The 20,231-nt window shown below is 42.1% G+C and overlaps 1 protein-coding gene and 1 long non-coding RNA gene across 3 annotated transcripts; both read right to left on the reverse strand.

Annotated features, from left to right (window-relative positions):
* Positions 1 to 3,272: 3,272 nt before the first annotated feature.
* LOC139422280 (uncharacterized) lies at positions 3,273 to 10,792 on the reverse strand. 2 transcript variants are annotated; one of them, XR_011635719.1, is made up of 4 exons: positions 10,648 to 10,792; positions 8,816 to 8,924; positions 8,225 to 8,268; positions 3,273 to 4,444 (listed from the first exon to the last, which is right to left on the reverse strand). It is a non-coding gene; the product is annotated as an uncharacterized lncRNA (long non-coding RNA). The 2 variants fall into 2 exon arrangements; XR_011635718.1 differs by having other exon boundaries at positions 3,273 to 4,449.
* Positions 10,793 to 11,733: 941 nt separating this feature from the next.
* On the reverse strand, positions 11,734 to 20,191 carry LOC139422281 (cytoglobin-1-like). The gene is made up of 3 exons (XM_071173468.1): positions 19,875 to 20,191; positions 12,783 to 13,014; positions 11,734 to 12,695 (listed from the first exon to the last, which is right to left on the reverse strand). The coding sequence occupies exons 1-3, from the start codon at positions 20,015 to 20,017 to the stop codon at positions 12,537 to 12,539; spliced, it is 534 nt and encodes a 177-aa protein (XP_071029569.1). The 5' UTR covers positions 20,018 to 20,191; the 3' UTR covers positions 11,734 to 12,536.
* Positions 20,192 to 20,231: the final 40 nt, after the last annotated feature.

The following is a 20,231-nucleotide window of genomic DNA, read 5'->3' on the forward strand; positions in this document are numbered from 1 at the left end:
AATTTATATAACAAAATGACTGGAGATTAACGGTAATTTTTTTGGCCTACTGGGGACAAATAAAATTTGATTTGATTTGATTTGACATATAGTTGAAGTCGGGAAGTTTACATACACTTAGGTTGGAGTCATTAAAACTTGTTTTTCAACCACTCAACAAATTTCTGTTTAACAAACTATAGTTTTGGCAAGTCGGTTAGGACATCTACTTTGTGCATGACTCAAGTAATTTTTCCAACAATTGTTTACAGACAGATTATTTCATTTATAATTCACTCTATCATAATTCCAGTGGGTCAGAAGTTTACTTACACTAAGTTGACTGTGCCTTTAAACAGCTTGGAAAATTCTAGAAAATTATGTCATGGCTTTAGAAGCTTCTGATAGGCTAATTGACATAATTTGAATCAATTGGAGGTGTACCTGTGGATTTATTTCAATGCCTACCTTCAAACTCAGTGCCTCTTTGCTTGACATCATAGGAAAATCAAAATAAATCAGCCAAGACCTCTGGATTTTTGTTTGTTTGACCTCCACAAGTCTGGTTCACCCTTGGGAGCAATTTCCAAACGCCTGAAGGTACCACGTTCATCTGTACAAACAATAGTACGCCAGTATAACACCAAGGGACCATGCAGCCTTCATACCGCTCAGGAAGGAGACACGTTTTGTCTCCTAGAGATGGACGTACTTTGGTGCGAAAAGTGCAAATCAATCCCAGAACAACAGCAAAGGACCTTGTAAAGATGCTGGAGGAAACGGGTACAAAAGTATCTATATGCACAGTAAAACGAGTCCTATATCAACATAACCTGAAAGGCCTCTCAGCAAGGAAGAAGACACTGCTCCAAAACCGCCATAAAAAAGCCAGATTGGTTTGCAACTGCACATGGGGACAAAGATCGTACTTTTTGGAAAAATGTCCTCTGGTCTGATGAAACAAAAATAGAACTGTTTGGCCATAATGACCCTCATTATGTTAGGAGGAAAAAGGGGGAAGATTGCAAGCTGAAGAACACCATCCCAACCGTAAAGCAGCATCATGTTGTGGGGGTGCTTTGCTGCAGGAGGGACTCGTGCACTTCACAAAATAGATGTTATCATGATTAAGTAAAATTATGTGGATATATTGAAGCAACATCTCAAGACATCAGTCAGGAAGTTAAAGCTTGGTCGCAAATGGGTCTTCCAAATGGACAATGACCCCAAGCATATCATGCTGAAACATGAGGTGATGGCGGCAGATGAATGGCATGACAATGGGCCTCAGGATCTCATCACGGTACAGTATCTCTGTGCATTCAAATGCCATCAATAAAATGCAATTGTATTCGTCGTCTGTAGCTTATGCCTGCCCATACCATAACCCCACCACGGGGCACTCTGTTCACAACGTTGACATCGGCAAACCGCTTGCCCACACGACACCATGCACGTGGTCTGCAGTTGTGAGGCCAGTTGGACGTACAGCCAAATTCTCTAAAACTACATTGGAGGCAGCTTATGGTAGAGAAAGTATCATTCAATTCTCTGGCAAGGGCTCTTGTGGACATTCCTGCAGTTAGTATGCCAATTGCATGTTCCTGGAAAACTTGAGACATTTGTGGCATTCGGTTGTGTGGCAAAACTGCACATTTTAGAGTGCCCTTTTATTGTCCCCAGCACAAGGTGCACCTGTGTAATGATCATGCTGTTTAATCAGCTTCCAGATATGCCACACCTGTCAGATGGATGGATTATCTTGGCCAAGGAGAAATGCTCACTAACAGAGATGTAAACAAATTTGTGCACAACATTTGAGAGAAATAAGCTATTTGTGAGTATGGAACATTTCTGGGATCTTTTATTTCAGCTCATGAGACATGGGACCAAAAAATTTGTTATATTTATATTTTTGTACAGTGTAGTAGGCCTCGCCTAGAGAAAGCTTATGGGATCCTCCTCTTTTTAATATAGGCCATCAAAACTCTTTTTTCAAAGCATAGCCTGTAGAAATGTTGTTCAACATGGGCTTATATGAACACAATATATTCCGCTCAAATTCTGAATGGCAGGGCTCTCATGAAGTGTTTGATTTGATTTTCAATCGCATTTACATTGATGCCAGAGTGATTAGTGGGACAACAGAGCGCTGAGTACCAGGCCATTAACGACTGGCTGTTAGCAAGTTTGGTAGGCTGCTAATGACCATTAGCAAGCAGTTTTGGAGAAGCCTATATACCTCAAAAGTCACGTGGAATTTGACTGTGGTCATGACTCGTGACTGCTGGTGTGGCGGTTGGTTCAACGTAATTTCATTGAAGTAACATGGAAACAATGTTGATTCAACTAGAGTGTGTCTAGTGGGGCAGTAACAGCCCTACTAACAACCCCCCCCCCCCCCCCCCCCCCCCCCCCCAGAGGTAATGAAAGTCTTCTATACCTTATTCTATACCTTATTTTCAATGCCGTCATTGAAAATAAGAATTTGTTCTTAACTGACTTGCCTAGTTAAATAAAGGTAAAATAAAAAAATACCCTCTCCCAAAGTCTGCATTTGCAAACTATTTATTCAGGAACATCTTGCCATTGTCATGAAACTGGTGTCATTATCTTTGCTAATATTGTGTTGCCTGTAACACCATAGGTGTTTTCGTTTGGCTTCTTCTTGTTTTTTTTGTGTTTTTTTTACCCATTCTTCTCTCCAATTTTGTGGTATCTAATTGGTAGTTCGTCTTTTCCCATCGCTGCAGCACCCGTATGGACTCGGGAGAGGCGAAGGTCGAGAGCCGTGCGTCTTCCAAAACACGACTCGTTTGGCTTCTTTATGGACCTTTTTCAATGTCCTTCAATCAATTTGTGGGGTCATTTGTCAGTCTAATGATTTGATAGTAACCACTGTCATGTTGACGGCTGGTGAGATTGGAAGTAAATAACACAAGGCTGTTGTGTCAGCAGCAAAGCTATATTTACCTGCTCACGTTTGTGGATTAATACTGTGGAGTGGAATGATCACTGTTTTATCCTTATGAGGTCAGGTGACGTCTTGCTGAGGTATCTGCTTAATTCTTCTTGTTTGGAGTGGTTAAAAAAACAAGCATGAACAGATTCAATATCTCAGACTGTGTATGTTACATGTTGAAGGGTCTCTTATAAGTGGTAATACAGTAATGGTCATCATGCAGTACATACAATGCAACATTTGGGAGTAGGTATTCTACAACAAGGGAAAATTAAAACCAAGGCCATAAAAGTACGTACAAACTAAATACATTTTTCCAATCTCTTTATTTTATCAGGTGGGGAGAGCAAAGAACAGACATACTTTTTGCTTTAGAGAGTAGAAGCAGGTTGTAAGATGACATGTCAAAGGAAAGTCGATTCTGTAACAAACCGTCCTACCAGTAACCACCGTCACCAAGCTCTGACTCAAGGCAGACGTTTACTAAGGTGACACCTAGCTGCTTTTAAAAATGTAAAGTAAAGTTGGAGCTGTGTTTTGAACATAGGCAGACTAGTAACACACCTCTTTCTGACTGTTGCTCCTTCAATGGGACCAACGGGATGCTAAAGGTGTAGGGGAAGAGGTGATTCATTGCATGCTTTCTTTCATCACATAGCAATGCATTGTGACTGGAGAGGGTTGACATAGAGGTACAAATCAGAGGCCTCTCTCCATTGCTCTTTAGATTTAGTAGCCATGGCACACACATCTTCACTACAAGACATTTATGTTCTCTGACATTTGGTCAAATATTTATGGGTTCAAGCGATTCATTTGAAATATATTGCTTATCCAAAGCTCCTTGTTTCAGTCAAAACAAGATTTAGGTCACTTTAGGAATGTGAAAGATTACCAAAAACATCCTACCATTTAAAGTGCATAATTTTAAAGTTCTGCCTCTTCTTTAAAAGCCATTATAATTTACTCAATGGACACAAATCTGTACAGCCCTATTTGCTCAAAGACAAAAAATGACAATAAAAAACAACAACTGTTTGTTGAGGCACAGAACACTTTCCAACAGTTTTACATTGACCATTGGCCTACTTTAAGCCTTAAGAAAACGTCCAACTGTTCAAAACAAGAAACCCATAATAAACCAAGATGTTGTACTGTAGATTCAGCTCCACCAAGATGTTATTGGTTGAGGTTTCATTCCCAGAAATGGAATTCTCCTGCCTCAAGAAGGAGGAGGGAGGCTTCCTGGGACTCCTCTAACTTTAGAGGGATCTGCAGGACAGATGGGGATTGAAGATGTGATAAAAAAAAAAATCTTGTTGTGCTGGCCTGCCCTGGCCTGTTATTAATTCCAGATGCTTTTCACATGGCAATGCACAGTCTCTGAACACTGGAGAGACAATGGCGCCAGCTGCATCAATTCTAGATGACTGAGATGGAGCTGCTGCTGTTGTCTGTAACATCCATTTTGGGGTTTAGGTTATAGGATGTTTGCCTGTCAAACTAGACTGGAAAAATACCCAAAGCACAGGAGTTAACATGTTAGCAAGGAGCTTCACTCAGCAGTGGTATATTCAGAGGTGGAAAACTATTCAATTATCATACTTGAGTAAAAGTAAAGATACCTTCATTGAAATTGACTCAAGTAAAAGTGAGACACTCAGTAAAATACTGCTTGAGAGTAAAAGTCTAAAAGTATCTGGTTTTAAATGTACTTAAGTACAGTGATGTACAAGTACAGTGATGGAAAAAGTATACTTGTCATACTTGAGTAAAAGTAAAAATACATCAAATTCCTTATATTAAGCAAACCAGATGACACGATTTCCTTATTATTAGTATTATTTTTTGACAGCCAGAGGCACACTCCGCCACTCAGACATAATTTACAAATTAAGTACAGATACCCCAAAACTTTAAAGTATTTTTTACTTACTGTAAATACTTTACACCACTGGTTAAATTAGCCCTCATGAAAAAGTACTACTGAATTATTACACAAAACCTATTCGTGCAGTAGTGACTATGTAGAGACTTGTAAGGATTGTGTAGATTATGCACGACTCAAGATACACAAGTAGAGTTTTGTAGTGTTCAGCATGAAAACAGTAGTTATTACAGTAGTAATCAGGTAGAGCTTTTTACTACATGTTGCGGGTTGTAAATATGTAGTCAAAATTCTACAGCTTTTCCACGCAGGGTTTTCAATAGTAATCAGGTATAGTTTTTACTACTTGATGTTGGTAGGAAATAAGTAATTTCAAAACTATTGCCAGATTACATAGGCTTTTCGCAACCGCAGATGAAGGCAAAACAGGAAGTAGTTGGATGTTGTTGGCTAGCTACTGTTTTTGACAATTCCGAATGTAATCATCTTCCATCCTTCTCCATCCTGTCTTTCATAGCCTTTATGCTGGCACCATCTGTAAGTTTAACTCTTGTTTATGTTTTCTGAATAGTTTCATGTTGTTGTTTAGCAGTTTAAATAACTTTTTACCACATCAAAAAGAATGCTAGCCAAAACAGTGTTGTGTTTAGCCTAGTTGTTTGCTAGCCCCATTGGAATGTAGCTATGTAGCCTCTGTTTTCGTCATGCTAGCTAATAAGTATGTGTGTTTGTATGCAAATGTTTTTCTGTGTTGTCTTATGATCTCTGACAGCAAATTATTGATAATGGCTTATATTTTGTTGTCTCTGTTGCTTGTCTTTATTTTCTAAAAGATTACGTGGTGGAGAAACGTGGCTGCCACAAAAAAGAGGATCTGAAGATAGTTAAAAACCTCTTAAGGATCGGACCCTATTTTTCAATTTTCACCGTAAATGACATACCCAAATCTAACTGCCTGTAGTTCAGGCCCTGAAGCAAGGATATGCATATTCTTGAAAGGAAACACTTTGAAGTTTGTGGAAATGTGAAAGGAATATAGGAGAATGCAACACATTAGATCGGGTACCATCATCTTTGAAATGCAAGAGAAAGGCAATAATGTATTATTCCATCCCAGGTGCAATTTAGATTTTGGCAACTAGATGGCAGCAGTGTATGCACAAAGTTTTAGACGAATCCAATGAACCATTGTATTTATGTAAACATTTTGGATCAAGACTGCCCAAATGTGCCTAAATTGTTTATTAATAAATAATAAAACTGGTCACTCTCCTCAAACAATAGTGTGGCACTATTTCACTGTAATAGCTACTGTAAATTGGACAGTGCAGTTAGATTAACAAGAATTTAAGATTTCTGACAATATCAGATATGTCTATGTCCTGGGAAATGTTCTTGTTACTTACAACCTCATGCTAATCGCATTAGCCTATGTTAGCTCAACTGTCCTGTGGACACCGATCCCGAAGAAGTTTAAGTAGCAGATACCCAAAAGCTCAGTAGTCATCAAGGAAGAATTATATATTGACTTGAATAGGAAATATGTAGTGTTCCCCAGTAGTGAAACGTCTCAATGGATCACTCATTACTACTTAAATTACTACATACAGTGCCTTGCGAAAGTATTCGGCCCCCTTGAACTTTGCAACCTTTTGCCACATTTCAGGCTTCAAACATAAAGATATAAAACTGTATTTTTTTGTGAAGAATCAACAACAAGTGGGAGACAATCATGAAGTGGAACGACATTTATTGGATATTTCAAACTTTTTTAACAAATCAAAAACTGAAAAATTGGGCGTGCAAAATTATTCAGCCCCTTTACTTTCAGTGCAGCAAACTCTCTCCAGAAGTTCAGTGAGGATCTTTGAATGATCCAATGTTGACCTAAATGACTAATGATGATAAATACAATCCACCTGTGTGTAATCAAGTCTCCGTATAAATGCACCTGCACTGTGATAGTCTCAGAGGTCCGTTAAAAGCGCAGAGAGCATCATGAAGAACAAGGAACACACCAGGCAGGTCCGAGATACTGTTGTGAAGAAGTTTAAAGCCGGATTTGGATACAAAAAGATTTCCCAAGCTTTAAACATCCCAAGGAGCACTGTGCAAGCGATAATATTGAAATGGAAGGAGTATCAGACCACTGCAAATCTACCAAGACCTGGCCTTGCCTCTAAACTTTCAGCTCATACAAGGAGAAGACTGATCAGAGATGCAGCCAAGAGGCCCATGATCACTCTGGATGAACTGCAGAGATCTACAGCTGAGGTGGGAGACTCTGTCCATAGGACAACAATCAGTCGTATATTGCACAAATCTGGCCTTTATGGAAGAGTGGCAAGAAGAAAGCCATTTCTTAAAGATATCCATAAAAAGTGTTGTTTAAAGTTTGCCACAAGCCACCTGGGAGACACACCAAACATGTGGAAGAAGGTGCTCTGGTCAGATGAAACCAAAATTGAACTTTTTGGCAACAATGCAAAACGTTATGTTTGGCGTAAAAGCAACACAGCTCATCACCCTGAACACACCATCCCCACTGTCAAACATGGTGGTGGCAGCATCATGGTTTGGGCCTGCTTTTCTTCAGCAGGGACAGGGAAGATGGTTAAAATTGATGGGAAGATGGATGGAGCCAAATACAGGACCATTCTGGAAGAAAACCTGATGGAGTCTGCAAAAGACCTGAGACTGGGACGGAGATTTGTCTTCCAACAAGACAATGATCCAAAACATAAAGCAAAATCTACAATGGAATGGTTCAAAAATAAACATATCCAGGTGTTAGAAAGTCAAAGTCCAGACCTGAATCCAATCGAGAATCTGTGGAAAGAACTGAAAACTGCTGTTCACAAATGCTCTCCATCCAACCTCACTGAGCTCGAGCTGTTTTGCAAGGAGGAATGGGAAAAAATGTCAGTCTCTCGATGTGCAAAACTGATAGAGACATACCCCAAGCGACTTACAGCTGTAATCGCAGCAAAAGGTGGCGCTACAAAGTATTAACTTAAGGGGGCTGAATAATTTTGCACGCCCAATTTTTCAGTTTTTGATTTGTTAAAAAAGTTTGAAATATCCAATAAATGTCGTTCCACTTCATGATTGTGTCCCACTTGTTGTTGATTCTTCACAAAAAAATACAGTTTTATATCTTTATGTTTGAAGCCTGAAATGTGGCAAAAGGTCGCAAAGTTCAAGGGGAACAAATACTTTCGCAAGGCACTGTAAATCACTACTGGTTTACTACACATCTCAATAGCAATCAAGTAGTAAAACCAGTAGGTTTTGTGTAGATCTCAGGTAGTAGTAATGAGTAGTAATTCAGTAGTACTTTTACATTTCTGGTGTTTAAGTTTGAGACATAGAATGCAGCCATTGAGAGAACTCACCCGATTTGTAGCCATCAAGGTGAAGACCTGTCTTCAGTTCCTGTCTGGAAGAAAAGAGAGAAAAGAGGGTGCATAAAAGCTTACATGCGGGGGACATTAATCATTTAGGGAGATATCATGCTATGAATAAATGAATAAACTCACGTCTCTTCATTTGAAAAGACCCGCCTCAGATCTGAGAGCTTCTACGCACAGGTAGGGTGAAAGTTCCCACTAAAACAATAAAGCCTATTTCATTCATCCTGAGTCGTTTGTGTGTGTCCCTTTATTGACCCATATTTATGAGGCCCTGCACGACTCCATTGAACTGGTAGGCTTGGGGAGGTAATGCATTTATAATAACCTTCCACAGAGCTGATGGATTGTTGTTCTGCCACTAAATCATTTAGTGGGAGCAGCGTAGTGGTGAGTACTTGAAAGCTAAATGTGGAACGGCCATACATCTTCTCACTTCATGCATCTCTACTTCTGCCACATGTTCCATTTTCCCTCCCTCTCTCTTCCCCTCCTCCTCTTGCATTCCTTTCCACATCTTGAAATATCAGACAGCATTCACTTCTGTAGGCTACTTGTTATTTTACTTTTATGTACCATGTAGACTGTAGACTAGAGCTGCATCTGCTGTGAGGGTTGTTATTTCTTAGGGTCGACTCCATTGCTCTTCATGTAGGGCACCTCATTGGCATCATCAACATTGTGCCTGAAATGGGAGATGATGTTAGCACATATTGAGGCTTCATTATAATTCTTGACTTGCCAGTAAGACTGATACAATTTGTTAATATATAGTCACTCTGTCTGAGACATTCAAATTAGTATAATACTGTATGTTATGTTTGGTATGGTTACATAATACAGCAGGTTACTGAAGGCCAAAAAATGAAATGTGAACGTCTAGCAACTCAAAGGTTGCGTGTTTGAATCTCATCATGGACAATTTTATCATTTTAGCTAATTTGCAACTACTTACTACTTTTTAGCTACTTTGCAACTACTTAGCATATTAGCTAACCTCAACCATAATCCTTTAACCCAACTCCTAACCCTAAGATTAACCTTAACCCTAACAGTAACCATAACCTGATCCCTAACCTTAACCCCTAACCTTAACCCCTAGCCTAGCTAACATTAGGTTAGCCACCTAGCTAACATTAGGTTAGCCACCTAGCTAACATTAGGTTAGCCACCTAGCTAACATTAGGTTAGCCACCTAGCTAACATTAGGTTAGCCACCTAGCTAACATTAGCCACAACAAATTGGAATTCGTAACAAATCCAGTGTTGTTGAAGTTAGCATATATTGCAGCTTCATTACAATCCTTGACTTGTCAGTAAGACTGATAAAACTATGAATCCTAATTTGATATAATCAGATAATGAATATGTGTCCATGCTTTTGAGCTTGATATGTTGCTGCAGCCACATGAAATTATTTGCCGTTGCCGTGTGAGTGGTCATGCAGAGCCAAGGGGGCTGAGAGTCAACTAGCAGCCCGCTGCTCAAGAGCTCAGATGCATTTTTCTTTATTCATCCTTACATTAGATGCAATTTTGTTAATATATAGTCACTCTGTCCGGGACACTCAAATTAGTATGATATGTTGCGTTTTGTGTGGTTACATAAGACAGAAGATTATTTAAGGAGGGAGGTATAACATGAACGTCTACCAACCCAAAGGTTGCGTGTTCGAATTTCATCATGGACAACTTTAGCATTTTAGGTAATTAACAACTTTGCAACTACTTAGCACCACAAATTAATACATACCATACCAAACGTGCATATCATTCTAATGTGAGTGTCAAAGATTTTTGTTTACTATGTTACGCCTACCCCTGAGTCCAGGTTGCAGCCGCAGCGCTAACCTGGAAACTTTCCACTTGATGTTAGATCAAGATTGTGTATTATTTGAGGAAGACAAGCTATGACTTTCAGGATAGTTTCAGTGATATAGCACAATTTATCTAGCATTTAGATGATTGCCCCTTAGAGTAATCACATTTTGATCAATGTTTGATTTCATGTTTGATTGGTAATTAGATATCTGTTCAAATAATTAACATTCAGTGCTATTGAGACATTTGCTGTAATGTTCTATGAAGGGCATGAGAACACTTACAAACAGTACACACATCCCATGAGAGAATTCCATGGCAGTATCAAAATACACTACCGTTAACAGTTCTGATGCACTGTGTGACATAACACCGTGACATAAGAGGTAAGTACAAAGCAACCAAAAATGATAAAAAATAAAATATCGAACCAACCAAGATACATTTCACAAAATCTGTCAACCTTACCTGTACATGTGACCAGATACATGTGGCTCTGTGTATTATCAACTAGGTTTTCCCTCAAGAAGTGAACGTGACCAGAGTAAGAGGCAGAGGATGAGAAAGAGTAAAAACAAGAGTACTTACGGTTCGACCCGGTTTGAGAACTTTCTGTATAGGATGACAGCAATAGTGGTGAGGACCATCGTAGTGGTGCACATGGTCCTATCACATGTATCCCGTTTTGGGACTTCAGCTGGGTTAGAACACTGGGACTATTCCTCCCATTGAGGGAGAGTAGAATGATTCCTGTGGCTCTCAAGCTAGTGGCAAGATTAGCCTGTTGGATTAGCTCAGATCAGGGGAAGGCCCTGTTGCAGGGGCAGGAGTTGAACAGAAAGTAGTGTTTGTGGTCTGAGCTCAACCTTTTAATCCTCCATCGCCACTAGTGTAGCTTTACAGGGGCACTATGTGCTGTGGCCATTCATGTGGTGTGGGTTGAACTAGCGCTGCAGGGCTGTCATGGACCCTGATTTTGCTGTAGTAGCTTACTCTCATGCTTAAAGTCATGATGAGTGTTTTGTCTTTATTGTGTAATGTCTCAGGGCTTTGACAGAGTAGAGTGTGTAGCTTATATTAAACAAAGAATGCATACACTTGTAGGCTACTAGAATGATTGAGTTTACTTGAACTTGATCTTGTGTAAAATAATTTATGTAATGAAAGCCTAGATTAAGCTTCCATTTTGGGGACAAAGCATAGCTGTCTTAATGTTTGTGTGTGTTCATGTTCATGTCATTGTTTTCAGTATCAGATTCGGCATATATGTAAATAACATATCACTACCTTCATAGAAGTCATGGAGTAATCCAGACTCATTATACTAATGTATTGTTACTGCACCTTCAATTGTGTAATGATATCTATATACAGTAGGTTGGTATGGGGGAGCACATACGGTACACAAGTCTTTATTGATGCTGGCGTGAAAGGCCACATGTGCACTTGTGCTCCCACAACAATCATTGATGTGCAGGGAGAGGTGGTTGGATTCAGAACCGAGCAACACTGAGTGTCTCGTGACATGGGAGGTATAAATACCTTTAGGCCTCCTGCTAATCCACCTATCGTTAGGACTGCTGACTCACAGGGAGTAGGCCATAGCACGAGGAAAGAGAGTGCTAATACCTCACAGTGAAAAACAAGGGATTAAAAATAATATGCTTGTCATGATTTCCATTATAGATATCATTGTTTTGGTTTATTTTGTTATTATGCAGATACAGTGATTGATTAAAAAAATAACATTTACATTGCTTAAATGTGGACACCACACCTCACAAGTTATTTCTCATTTTGTGAGACAGTGAAGTGGATCTGATTCTGAAGGGTGACGGATTCTGAAATACAATATACTGCGCAGGAAACACCAACAAAGCATCACATGAAATGAACAAAGATCTTGATGTCAGTGTCAGAAATAAAGAAAGGCACAAAGCAGGTTAACAACTGAGTGATTAGCAGAAGACATATGTTTATCTGTTTTTTTATATCTGTTTTTGGTGTAAAGATAAAAATGTGTATGAGAGTGTACGTTTAGACTGTCTCTATGACATAATACAGTTCTTATGTCTGCCAATCCTCAATCTTCAACATAATCTCATGGCAATGTAGCTGAAGAGACATCCAAGATTCTATCAGTCTGTGTAGGGCTTATTCTCTACCTCAAACATAAATGCACACACACATATGTCCATTCACACACATTCCAACCAAAGTCAGCACAAACCACCACCCCATCGTTCATAAGAGAGTCCATCAGAAGAACACACCCCACAGTGGGGGCATGGGAAAGATACAGGGAGGGAGCCATGATGATACATAGGAAGATTCTATGAGCTCTGGAAAGATACATTTCTTCCCTTGAATGGTCAGAAGTAGATCGTCCTCCTCCTAAGCCAAGGCCCAGTAGTAGTCAGTCTCCGGGAGTCCACAGTAGTCACTGACTGCAACTTTGACCCAGATAGACAGATGGTTCACACAGCAGAGCTGGAGGCCCAGCCCACCTCCTCATACACGCCTTTCACGTGCCAGTAGATGGCATCCAGCAGTTTGGTCCACGCCACTGCCACCTCTGGAGTGATGTAATCAGGAAAGTCTGCAACCAGCACCTCCAGAATCACCCCACACAGGATCTGAGAAAGAGAGAGAGGGAATACATTTGCTTTGGTGTGCCTGTGGGTAATGGTTATGTGTTAACATGTTGCCTGGTTCTTCCTCACCTTGAAGTAGACAGGCTCCACATTGTGTCTGAGTGCATGGGCCTTGCCCACCAGCTTCAGAACAGACACCATCTTGTCCCCGTCATGGAGGTTCTCCACCAGGGTGTTGATGGCGTTCATCACCCTGCGTGAGTGCTTCCTGAGCTGGGCACTCCTCTCCAGTTCCCTAGGGTCCTCCACCTGTTGGAACTGGCTAAAGTACTGCTTGGAGGAGGGGAAGTTCACAAAGAGCCTGTAGAAGAAAGGAGGTGCATTACTTGGCCCAGTGAGATATTATAAGTAAACATAGTTGGAGCGTATTGACACAGCTGCAGGGCATGTTTTCCCTTTTAATGTTTAACCACTGCCCAGGTTCTGTACAGGTTATGCTTCATTTACTCAACCATGGCCTGAGCACAAGCATGTGCTATACAAATACATGATAACAGTGTTTGTAAAAACACACATTTCTTCTAGCTGATAAGGCAGAAGAAATGTTTGTCAGTTAACAAAAAACCTGAGTTAGAGGGCCTTCCTCTGACTCCGCCTGGTGTATAGGTCCTGGATTGCAGGCAGCTTAGCCCCAGTGATGTAGTGGGCCGTACGCATTACCCTATATAGTGCCTCGTGGTCAGAGGCCGAACAATTGCCGTACCAGGCAATTGATGTTGCAGCTGTAGAACCTTTTGAGGATCTCAGGACCCATGCCAAAGCTTTTTAGTTTCCTGAGGGGGAATAGGCTTTGCCGTGCCCTCCTCCCGACTGTCTTGATGTGTTTGGACCATTCTAGTTTGTTGTTGATGTGGACACCAAGGAATTTGATGCTCTCAACCTGCTCCACTACTACAGCCCCGTCGATGAGAATGGGGGCGTGCTCGGTCCTCCTTTTCCTGTAGTCCACAATCATCTCCTTAGTCTTAGTTACATTGAGGGATAGGTTGTTATTCTGGCACTACCCGGCCAGGTCTCTGACCTCCTCCCTATAGGCTGTCTCGTCATTGTCGGTGATGAGGCCTACCACTGTTGTGTCGTCTGCAAACTTAATGATGGTGTTGGAGTCGTGCCTGGCCATGCAGTTGTGGGTGAACAGGGAGTAGAGGAGGGGACTGAACACGCACCCCTGTGGAGCTCCAGTGTTGCGGATCAGCGTGGCCGATGTGTTGCTACCTACCCTCACCACCTGGGGGCGGCCCTTCAGGAAGTCCAGGATTCAGTTGCAGACGGAGATGTTTAGTCCCAGGATCCTTAGCTTAGTGATGAGCTTTGAGGGTACTATGGTGTTGAACGCTGAGCTGTAGTCAATTAATAGCATTCTCACATAAGTGTTATTTTGTCCACGTGGGAAAGGGCAGTGTGGAGTGCAATAGAGATTGCAACATCTGTGGATCTGTTTAGGCGGTATGCAAATTGGAGTGGGTCTAGGGTTTCTGGGATAATGATGTTGATGTGAGCCAACCTTTCAAAGTACTCCATGGCTACGGACGTGAGTGCTATGGGTCTGTAGTCATTTAGGCAGGTTACCTTTGTGTTCTTGGCACAGGGTCTGTGGTGGTCTGCTTGAAACATGTTGTAAGTACAGACTCAATCAGGGACATGTTGAAAATGTCAGTGAAGACACCTGCCAGTTGGTCAGCACATGCCCGGAGCACACGTCCTGGTAATCCGTCTGGCCCTGCAGCCTTGTGAATGTTGACCTGTTTAAAGGTCTTACTCACATCGGCTACGGAGAGCGTGATCACACAATCGTCCGGTACAGCTGCATGCCTCAGTGTTGCTTGCCTCGAAGCGAGCATATAAGTGATTTAGCTCATCTTGTAGGCTCGTGTCACTGTGCAGCTCACGGCTGTGCTTCGTTTTGTAGTCTGTAATAGTTTGCAAGCCCTGCCACATAAGACGAGTGTCGGAGCCGGTGTAGAATGATTCAATCTTAGCCCTGTTGTCACGACTCCTACCAAAGGTGGCTCCCCTTCCTGTTCTGGTGGCGCTCGGCGGTCGTCATCACCGGCCTACTAGCTGCCACTGATCCCTTTTCCCCCTTTCTGTTTATTGGTTTCACCTGTGTTCATTTTAGGCTGATTGGTCTGGCTTTATTTACCAGCAGGCGGGCTTGTTGTGCAGGATTGTTTGGTGTACGGGTGTACACGTCTGTGTGTCTCGGTTTGCCCATGTTCTTGGGTTTTGCTGGACTGTTTAAGTCCCCCGTGTTTGGGGCATTTATTTTTCATGTCCGCCCTGTGTTCCGTGGGGTTGTTGTATGTTCACCGGTTTTTGTGCATTAAACGATATAGCACTACCCTGAACTCTCTGCTTCCTGCGCCTGACTTCTCACCCACTACACCCTGGGCGTTACACCTGTATTGACGCTTTTCCTGTTTGATGGCTCGTCGCAGGGCATAGCAGGATTTCTTGTAAGCTTCCGGGTTAGAATCCCGCACCTTGAAAGCGGCAGCTCTACCCTTTAGCTCAGTGCGAATGTTGCCTGTTATCCATGGCTTTTGGTTGGGGTATGTACGTACAGTCACTGTGGGGACGACATCCTAGATGCACTTATTGATAAAGCCAGTGACTGATGTGGTGTACTCCTCAATGCCATCGGAAGAATCCCGGAACATGTTCCAGTCTGTGATAGCAAAACAATCCTGTAGTTTAGCATCTGCTTCACCTGACCACTTTTTTTTATAGACCTAGTCACTGGTGCTTCCTGCTTTAATTTTTGCTTGTAAGCAGGAATCAGGAGGATAGAATTGTGGTCTATGTACATCCTGGCATTTCGGTGGCTACTGCTATGTTTTCCTGAGTCTTGGAGACATGTTGGTCCAGGTGATTTATTTATTTGGAAAAAAGATGCACTGGGTACAACCCAGGCGATAACACGGTATAACGATTACACTTGTTTCCAATGTGGTCCCTGATGTCTGGTCTCAGTGGCTGACAGTGAATGTATACAAACTGCACAGCTCTCCCCTAAAACTCACAAAGCTACTGTTTCATCATCTCCATGTCTGGCCATAGGATTAGCAGACCAACAGTGAAGTGCGCTAATGAAATTGAGATGGTTAGTTGGTTGCTTGTGTAATTACACACTGAAATAAACGGTCAGAATGGCTGTGTGTACTCAGGCAGCAGTGACTTCATCTGCTGCTTCCCTCTCACTGTGTTACTGTCGGGGTTGGAGACAATTAGCTCTACATCACAGGGATATACCATATGGTTGGTTTGGCCGGATGCACCTACACCCACACTCATGTTCAACATTGTTGTGCTACAGTATTTGTGTATTCCTGTCAGCTCTTGTAAACACCCAAACAATGTATTAGGATAAGACATATATATATATATATACCTTACGTACCACACATCTAATTCTCTACCATATAAAAACAGAATAACTCCAATGATGAAATAGGTTATCTTTGTGGAATAAACGAACACATTGTGAAAGAGAATAGTATTGAGCAATAAACTACAGCCTACAGTGACCAGGACAGATACAATACAGCTGTCTGTGTGTATCTTTTCCAGATGTCCCATACCTCTATCCTTTTGAAACCCATAACAGAAAATGGAAGCTTTATGGGGAAGCCATTGTGTTTTGATGAAAGCACATGGCTTCCACTACCTTCACCTGTGAAATCAAGTATTGGGAGAAAGCAGACAAGGAAGACAGAGGAGGGGGTGTCTCATTTTCTTCTGCTTAAAATGGAGGGTCTATGCAATGACTTTCAATTGTAAAGCCAGATCCTCTGTTTCACTCATAAATAGTGAAGACAGTGGTGTTTAATCTCTCCCTTGATCTATGGTGGCTGCATATAAATAGCCTCATTTGTGTTTTATAATCATCAGCCTGTTAATCCTACTCTGGGATAGGGCTCATTTCTGAGATAGTTGCATGGCTGTTCTAAATGTGACATACTTGCCCTGAGTGGAAATTGTATAGGTATTTGATAAATGCAAATGCAACTACATATTTATACCCTGGAATGTGTTACAATGAGATGCATCCCTGACACTTTCAGAGAGCTATGGGTATTTCACATGGGATATTTTAGTTATTTAGATAGATAAATTAACCAAGCAGCTTTTAGTATTAAACTGACAGAGAGAGAGAGAACAGTTGAGGTTTGAGGTTTAACATTATACTTGAACATGCCTTCAAATCTCCAAAGATGCCAAAGATTCAAAGACCCCTTGACAGCTAAAGTTTGCTCCTTGTAAGTGTTCCATGTCACCATGTAATACTACAGGCATTTGGAATGCCCCAGAGCAATTTGAGGCTTAAGATATTTAAGTACCGGTATTAAAGTATTGCATCAAATGAAAGCATTGCAATTTATGACCAAGATGATGTCCTTTTAACTATTTAACTAACTATTTAGCAGATTTATGGCTTGGGGTGGAAGCTGTTCAGCGTCCTGCTGGTTCCAGAATATGTGCATTGGTACCGCTTGTCGTGCGGCAGCAGAGAGAACAGTTTATGACTTCGGTGGCTGGAGTCTTAGACAATTTTTATGGACTTCCTTTGACACAGCCTAGTATAGAGGTACTTGATGGCTGGGAGCTCAGCACCAGTGATGTACTTGGCTGTCTGCATTACCCTCTGTAGTGCCTTGTGGTCGGAAGCCAAGTAGTTGCCATACCAAGTGGTGTGCAGCCAGTCAAGATGCTCTCAATAGTGTGACTTCTGCAAACTTAATGATGGTGTTGGAGTCGTGCACGGCCACGCAGTCATGGGTGAACAAGGAGTACAGGAGGGGACTAAGCACGCAACCCTGAGGGTCCCTGTGTTGAGAGTCAGTGTGGCGGATGTGTTGTTGCCTGCCCTCACCACCTGGGGATGTCCCGGCAGGAAGTCAAGGATCCAGTTGCAAAGGTAGGTGTTCAGTCCCAGGGTCCTTAGCTTAGTGATGAGCTTGGAGGGCACTATGGTATTGAACGCTGAGCTATAGTAAATGAACAGCATTCTAACATAAGTGTTCCTTTTTTCCAAGTGGGAAAGGGCAATAGAGGTTGCGTCATCTGTGGATCTGTTGGGGAGGTATGCGAATTTGAGTCGGTCCAGGGTGTCTGGGATGATGGTGTGGATGTGAGCCATGACCAGCCTTTCAATGCATTTCAGGGCTACAGATGTGAGTGCTAGTCATTTACACAGGTTACCTTGGCATTCTTGTGCACAGGGACTATGGTGGTCTGCTTGAAACATGTAGGTATTACAGACTGTTTCAGGGAGAGGTTCAAAATGTCAGTGAAGACACTTGCCAGCTGGTCAGCGCTTGCGCTGAGTACACGTAATCCGTCATGTGGCCTTGTGAATGTTAACCTGTTTATTGTTTTTACTCACATCGGCTATGGAGAGAGTGATCGCACAGTCATCTGGAACAGCTGGTGCTCTCAGGCATGGTTCAGTGTTGCTTGCCTTGAAGTGTGCACTGAAGGGATTTAGCTCGTCTGGTGGGCTTGCGTCACTGGGTTGCTCGTGGCTGGGTTTCCCTTTGTAATCCGTGATAGTTTGCAAACCCTGCCACCTCCGACGAGCAACAGAGCCGGTGTAGTAGGATTCTTAGTCCTGTAAGCGGCAGCTATAGCCTTTAGCTCAGTGCGGATATTGCCTGTAATCCAGAGACTGATGTGATAAACTCATCAATGTCATCAGATGAGTCCTGGAACATATTCCAGTCTGTGCCAGTGAAACAGTTCTGTAGCTTTTAATTTAAAAAAAATTCTAATAAAGATCTGCTGGTAGAAATTAGGTAAGACGGATTTCAGTTTTCCTGCATCAAAATAACCAGCCACTAGGAGCCTCTGGATGTGCATTTTCTAGTTTTCTTATGGTCCTATACAGCTCATTGAGTGAGGTCTTAGTCCCAGCATCAGTTTGTGGTGGTAAATAGAAGTCTGCGAAAAATATCAATTGAAAACTCTCTTGGTACGTAGTTATTGACTCGTGAGGGGCAATGCTGTCTCATGGTGCAAACATCACCACTACAAAGACCTTGCTCATCACAAATGGTCACAGAGGTTAGCTACTGCTTGTCTGCTGTAATATATATACAGTAAGTCATGGATGGTAGTATACCGAAAGCTATCTGCCTTTTAATGGTTTGATACAGTATAATGACCTCCTGTCCACTATGTAATGATGAATGGAGGGAGTGTCCCTGATCACTGATCTTCACGGGGCTCAATGAGGGATTAGACCGAGACATCCCTGTGAGGGTTCAGTGAGTCAGGTCAGAAATCCCTGGTCTGCAGATATGTGAAACATGATCTGCCCTCAGAGAGGGAGCACCTGCAGAGCCAAATATGTCAGATTGGAATAAGCAGCAAGATGGATTGAGCTGCACCCTTTCCCCTCTGATTCTGCCAACTGATAGGAAGGGAGCCAATTTGAGATGCAATAGCTCAGATATGAGTGATGGCGCTCTCTCTAACAGACTGAGAGCATGCAAGTCAAGTCAATCGTCATGTTACAATCTTCACACGTTGTTAAAATTACTTTCAGTTCCCTTCATTTATAGTGGGGATCATGCAAGGTTCACGGAGAGATTGTAATCTAGGTTGCAAGAACATTGTTATTTATTTCACTCAACTATTGCAACACAATTTGGTAAAACAACCAGTGAGCAAGATAAGGAGCCATGTGCAATTTCCATGTTGGCAATGTAATTATTAAGGAGAAGCAAACTTTAGCCTGGTTCTAAAATCAGCCTTGGTTGAGGCCCTGAACATCCCTATGATAACAAGATCCTGCTGAGAGTTTTGCTCCCTGTGGTGGCAGAAGCTGTTGCCACTGGTCAGGGGACTGCAATCACCAGCTCTCTCTGTGTGTGTGTGTGTGTGTGTGTGTGTGTGTGTGTGTGTGTGTGTGTGTGTGTGTGTGTGTGTGTGTGTGTGTGTGTGTGTGTGTGTGTGTGTGTGTGTGTGTGTGTGTGTGTGTGTGTGTGTTTGTTATATTGTTCAGCAGTGTGTGCTGTGTTGAAACAGTCAGCATTCAGTAAGTTACAGCTCTTCTGTCATCAGCCCTCCATAACTCCCCAAATGGAAATGGGTGCACCTAGGCAAGTTCAAGATGTTATAGGCAAGAAACAAGGGAAAAAGAGTATAGGTAAAGTTTACCTGATGAGAATGGCCACCCCGACATCATCACAGTTCTGGTAGACTTTGGCCCAGGTGTCCTTGATCATCTCTCTCTCTGAGTCACAGAGTGGATCTAGGCGCTCCAGGCGATCTGCCGTTACCTCTCCCTGCTGCCTCTCCATCCAGGAGTCCTATAATGCTGCAGGAGTGGTGTGTTGTAGACAGGTGATAAGAGTCCCCAAGAAGACAACCCAGTTCCCTTTGTTTACACAGTCTCTCTGTTCAAACAATCCCCTTTTTTTATTACCCTTCTCTTGCTGAGAGACCCTCTCACAACCTTTTCTGAGTGAGTGAATGAGGAACACACTAAAAAGCGAGAGGGAGAGAGCACACACA

The sequence above is a fragment of the Oncorhynchus clarkii genome, chromosome 12, assembly GCF_045791955.1.
Source record: "Oncorhynchus clarkii lewisi isolate Uvic-CL-2024 chromosome 12, UVic_Ocla_1.0, whole genome shotgun sequence".
NCBI classification, from domain to species: Eukaryota; Metazoa; Chordata; class Actinopteri; order Salmoniformes; family Salmonidae; genus Oncorhynchus; species Oncorhynchus clarkii.

Coding starts and splice junctions, on each gene's coding strand:
- LOC139422281 (XM_071173468.1), bottom strand. CDS start 20,017: ATGGAGAGGCAGCAGGGAGAGGTAACGGCAGATCGCCTGGAGCGCCTA. Junction 13,015..19,874: donor GGGGTGGCCATTCTCATCAG/GTAAACTTTACC, acceptor TTTCTTCTACAG/GCTCTTTGTGAACTTCCCCT. Junction 12,696..12,782: donor TGGAGCCTGTCTACTTCAAG/GTGAGGAAGAAC, acceptor TCTCTTTCTCAG/ATCCTGTGTGGGGTGATTCT.